The sequence below is a fragment of the Zingiber officinale genome, chromosome 9B (genome assembly GCF_018446385.1).
Source record: "Zingiber officinale cultivar Zhangliang chromosome 9B, Zo_v1.1, whole genome shotgun sequence".
Taxonomy (NCBI): domain Eukaryota; kingdom Viridiplantae; phylum Streptophyta; class Magnoliopsida; order Zingiberales; family Zingiberaceae; genus Zingiber; species Zingiber officinale.
This window is the reverse complement of record NC_056003.1, coordinates 22,119,483-22,125,132: the sequence shown is the minus strand read 5'-3', so window position 1 is coordinate 22,125,132 and position 5,650 is coordinate 22,119,483. Positions and strand designations below refer to the sequence as shown.

Genomic DNA, 5,650 nt, shown 5'->3' with positions numbered 1-5,650 from the left:
AGAATAGAATTGGTGGGATCCATAAATTCAGTATGATTCTACGTTACGACAATTTTATATGTTTTTTATTAAAACGACCTTAAAATTGAATCATCTCGTGATCCTTTTTAGCTCAGAGCTCCAAACCTTAAAAATCCAATTCTACCGATTCAATTCTACTCATTTGATCCGGATTCCAAAATCAATTTGGTACAGGATTGCAATCTTACAAATTATGCTAGCTATCAATCCCACTTTCCTCATCCTTCGCGGGCCCACTTATCATCACGCTTTGTATGGGCTACGGAGTTGACTTAGTGCATGATAAATTTTCTAACGAAAGCAAGTCCTACACGGCGTGGCCACTGGCTTGGATCGGTAGACCATGACGAGGGAAGGCCACGAGCAAACCGCAACGGGATATGGCGTGCAAGCTTCAATCAGCCCCATCCTTAGATACGTCCCTCCTCTACGATGCGCTTCCATGTCTATGGACCACATCTCTATAGCTCTTTTCTTCTCTTTTAAAAAACAGGTAATTAGGAGCTCTTCGCTTCTCTTAAATTTTTTTTTAAAAAAAAATAGTTTCTAAGTATTTAGACAATGAGTTTTAATTTTAATACATTAACGAATAAAAACATTTTATAGAACTGAACTCATAAACTTAATCGGCTGAATACACGATACCACTAAATATTAAAAAAAATTGCAATTAGGAAGTGAAATTTTAGATGCATAAAAATTAAAGTTTGATATTTATTTATTTAATAAAATTGGATGATGCTGTTTATATGCTGCAGGGCAAAAGAGGAAGTAGGAATGTTGTCCTTTCCGGATAAGACCGTACATTTTAAAAGGGAATTAATTATATTTTAATAGGGGATAAATTAGGATGACTTATCGGTTAATGGGAGTCTCTAATCACAATTTGAACAATGCAAACAATCCCCATTATCTTTCATATTTTTTAAGGCTAAAAAAATTAAAAATAAATATAATTTTTCTTAAATTAAGTATTTTAAATTAAAATAGAATATATTTTTCATTAAAATTGTCTTCCAGTTTTTTTTTAAAGTACAAAATTTAAAAATAAAAATAATTTTTATTAAATTCAACACTTTAAATTAGAATATATATTATCTATCTAATTGAGTATGATTTTTTTTTAAACTTAATAAATTCAACACTTTATTAAATTTAACTCGGAGCAAGTCATAATACTCACCTGTAATAAACAACTGAAAATTAATTGTAAATCGTATTGCGGAATATGATTCTCCCTTCAATTAAATAAATAAATAAATAATTTTTGAAGAATCCGTATCCAGAAGAAGAAGATGGGCATGACATCCACGTAACGACCGGATTCATTCCAGTTCCCAATTGCCGGAGATTGAATAAATTCCACACCTCGTGCTCTATTTCTTAACTGTATCGTTGAAGGGAGCAACGTCAGCGGCCGAGGTAGAAGGAGCCGCAGAGTGCGTCGCCGCCGTGCTCAGGTGTTCTCCTTCTCCCTCGAGAAGCCTCAAGTACTCCAAGTATTCTCTCATGCCATCGTCGACGGCGGCGGCACCGTCGGGGTACGGGTCCAGGAGGGCAGCTAGAGAGGCGAAATCCGTCGACGCGGGGGCTTGCGTCGACGCGGCAGGGGAAGGCTGCCTGAGCTGAGCCTCCTCGGGGAAATTGAGCTTGGCTCTGTTTCCGCGGAAGCGGAGCGCGGCCTCGTCGTAGGCCAGGGCGGCGCCCTCGGCTGTGTCAAAGGTGCCGAGCCAGACGCGGGCGGCCTTGCGCGGATCGCGTATCTCCGCCGCCCATTTCCCCCACGGACGCTGCCGGACTCCCCTGTATTTTCTTCTCTCTCCTTGCTCTGCTCCGGAGGCGGTGGAGGTGGAACCGATTCCCCCCGACTCTGCTGCGCTGGCATGCTCTGTTCCGCCAATCGACGACGACGGCTCCGCAAAGCTGAAGTGGAACCTCGGAGATTCCTCGCTGATTGCCGAGAAGCCCTCTCTAGTCCTCTTCTGCCAGCCGAGACCAGCGCGATCTCCGGCGATCACGCTCGCAAGGACTCTCACCATCTCCGACCTCTCCTTCTCCAAGAACGACGAAGTCAGCAACGAGGATACCACCGGCGCCGGCGAAGCAAACACTGGGTATTCTCCGCCGCCGCCGCCGCCGCCGCCGCCGCCGCCGCCGCCTTCAGGGTGCCTGAAATTGGCGCCGGCGGCGTTATCCGGCGGAAGCTTAGCCACCTTGATGCACATGCAAGGTTTCACCAATCTCGTTCGCTCACAAGCCGTGAAAGAATTCCACTATCGATGCTTACGAACGGAGGCTCAATGGAATTTATAGACTTTGCTAAGGCTGACGCTCGCTAATGCACGCTTTTGAAGATGCCCCCAAAGTTTTACTCCTCGTCAAAAATGCCCTCATCTTATTATGCGTTTTAAAATTTTAGAATTATCCTTGAAACATTTGCTCCTTCTGGTAACGTTAACTAAAATGACTTTTTGATGAGTCAACGAGGTGTTCTGATGGCAGATGGGAGTGCAGGTGTTAGACTTTTTGAAAAAAAAAATCAAACTTTAGAGGACGGAGGGTTTTTTTTTGAAAACTTCTTCCTCGCTGTCCAACAAACCTGCCCAATCAATAGGAAAGGTATTCGTTCGTACCCGACAAAACATGCCTTTTTTAGATGCTCGAAGGGGCGGTTTGACCCAGAAGAGCGGCGTTCAGACGGGAATTGACCGCCGTCGGCGGTGTCTGGTAGGCGGCGGGTACCGACAGTAACCTCAAAATCTTAAATCGTTGAATTTCGAAAACAAATTTTATTATTATTATTATTATTATTATTATTGTTTGACTTCATTATCTCACACAACTTGCTCAGTTGATTTACTTAGCCCACATGATTTGACTTTACTGGCTAAGTTGACATTATTATGTTCTCAACATTTTTGACCTAAATCAATAAGTCAAACTAACCCATCAGATTATATTAACTGATTTGTTTGGCTCATAAATATTCTAAAATTATTATTATTATCATAAGAAATTTATATTTAAATGAAAGCCTCTCAGGAATTCAAAATTTAGATATAGAAATATTTTATCAACTTAAAACGTAATAAGCCAAAGTTGACTTTTTCTTATCAGAGAACTCGTACGACACAAATACCGCACAGTACGAGGAAACCATACTGAGACCTGACAAAGTTGATTTAATTTTTAAATTTTAACTGTGACGTATTATAAAAAAATTAATAAAAAATAAATTTAAGAATGTTAAACATTTGGGTAAACTTTTACAAGCATTTTTCAATTTTTATTTATTTTATCATCGATAGAAAATTTTTATAAATCGATGATGTTTAAAATTATTAATTTGAATAACTGAATACCTAAAAAAAATTTATTTTCCCTAGTTTCTTACCTACATTATAGGTAGGACTGAGTCTACTTAAGTATTTGAACAAGGTTTCCTATCTATTCCAATAGGGATGGCAATGGATTTGACTTCCACTTTTTCGCTCATGAATTATATCTCCATCCTCATCCTATCCTCATCTCCGATTTTATTTAATCAGAGAATTCTTATTCCCGACTCCAACCCACATGGATTAAATCTATATCTACATCTTCATCCCCACTTTAAATGTCAATTGTCCATACCAAAAATATTTTTAATTTTAAACACCATTCATAACAAAGTATTAATACATAAATAGGATGACATATAAATACTTATATTATTAAACAATACAGGTATAATGGCATTCCTAATCTAAGATTTAATAAATAAAAAATATCAAACTTCATTATTATTATTATTATTATTATTATTATTAATCCTATCTAAAAGTGATGAAGATGGATGGCTACGAATGTAGCTATGCTGTTGACTAGACGAAGGATTCGCGTGGTCCTACAACACAGAGAGAGTTAGTACCGGGCCAGGGAAGGGGTCCCAATGTTGACCCTCTGATGCTCAAGTCAGTACACAATTTGGAAGGAGAAAATGGTGGAAGAACACTGTAGCAATGAGCGTGTGAAAATATAGAGCATCACATATCTCTGCCTACAAATGGAGACCCCTTTTATAGTGTCACTGTTGTGTTATGCACGCATCTCAAAGTATTGGCACGTTTTATAAAGCATTCCTACGAAAGGACAGACCATCAAGTACTTCTGATATCTTTCCATAAACAAGTGCGTAAATCTTTTAAATTTGACAGGCTGGAAGCTTCTAAAGTACGGTTTGCCTGCGGGATATTCTTTGTCATTTATAGCACAAACTTTTAAAAGAATACAATATGACAGATGTACAAGTCTTGCTATGGGCTCCTCGACGACCACTCGGCCAAGGGATCACCAGCTCAGCCTCACGGAATGAAGTCAACAACTTGTTCTTCACTCGACCCTTCATTTTATCGAGGAGGCGCAATATATCTGATCGGCCCTTAAGTCTGATCGACTAGGGTGGTGGACTTGATAAATCAGTACTTAGTTTCCAACCTCATCTGTAAGTTGCAAAGGGCAGCCGCTCGAAAGGTTCGATCGACTCTTCATGTCCAACCGGTGATGCTAGGCCTGCTCAACCAACCTAGCTTAGTCAGTAGTTCTAGGCCTATCCGATCATATTGTAAGGAACTAGGGCACTAAACATGCTAAAACGCGGCGAAAAATATCTAGTTCCTCCAAAAGATCCATGCGAAGGGAAAGAAAATAACAACATATACTAAGTTTTATATCATAAAAAGGTTATACCTTTGATGCGTGCACACGATTTCTCGATAGCTCGAATCTTAGCACGATCAAGCGTCTATGCCTCTTTTGGTATCCACACGAACAAGTGTTTCTATTTGTCTCACAAACTCAAAAAGTGGAGAAGGAAAAACTATCTAAGGTTGTGCTAGCAACCACGAAGGTGAATTTCGACCAATGCAAGAGAAAGAAAGGAGGAAGAAGAAAAATTCACACTCAAAATGAGAGAAAAATACTTTTTAAGTTGGGAATTTTACCATAATATATTTCATAAGGAGTTTTATTCTGAGATTTATTAATTAAAATTCTATTTTGAATGTAACAGACTGTATTAATTGCCTCAGCCCAAAATTAATTATTTAAGTTATATTCATTTAACATAGTTCTAGCGGCTTCTTGTAGGGTTCTATTTTTCCGTTCTACTAGTCCATTTTGTTGAGGGGTTCTAGGGCATGAGTACTCATGTTTGTATCCATTAATTTTACAAAATTCAATAAATTTATGGTTTTCAAATTCCCCTCCATGATCACTTCTAATTCTTTTAATTTTAGTATCTTTTTCATTTTCTACTAAGTTGCAAAAGGTTTTAAAGATTTTGTACGTTTCATCTTTAGTTTTTAGAAATTTTACCCAAGTAAATCTTGAGTAATCATCAATTATAACTAAACAATATTGGTTCTTTCTTAGTGACTTGGCTCCATGTGAATCAAACAGGTCTAAGTGTAGGAGCTCAAGTATTGAGTTAATTCTATTTAAGTTGGTTAATTTGTGGATTGATTTGGTTTGTTTACCCTGTTGGCAAGCATTGCAAATTATATTTTCTATAAATTTTAATTTGGATAAACCTCTAACTAATCCATTTTTGCTTATTTTCGAAATGAGTTTGGTATGAGTGTGACCCAGT

At 38.3% G+C, this 5,650-nt stretch overlaps 1 protein-coding gene across 1 annotated transcript; it reads right to left on the bottom strand.

Annotated features, from left to right (window-relative positions):
- Nucleotides 1-1,372: 1,372 nt before the first annotated feature.
- Nucleotides 1,373-2,267, bottom strand: LOC122025774 (ethylene-responsive transcription factor ABR1-like). Its single transcript, XM_042584649.1, has one exon. The coding sequence runs from the start codon at nt 2,244-2,246 to the stop codon at nt 1,398-1,400; it is 849 nt and encodes a 282-aa protein (XP_042440583.1). The 5' UTR covers nt 2,247-2,267; the 3' UTR covers nt 1,373-1,397.
- Between the last annotated feature and the right edge of the window lie 3,383 nt (nt 2,268-5,650).

What these genes read in the sequence shown, in the direction of transcription:
- LOC122025774 (XM_042584649.1), bottom strand. Translation starts at nt 2,246, where the DNA reads ATGTGCATCAAGGTGGCTAAGCTTCCGCCGGATAACGCCGCCGGCGCC.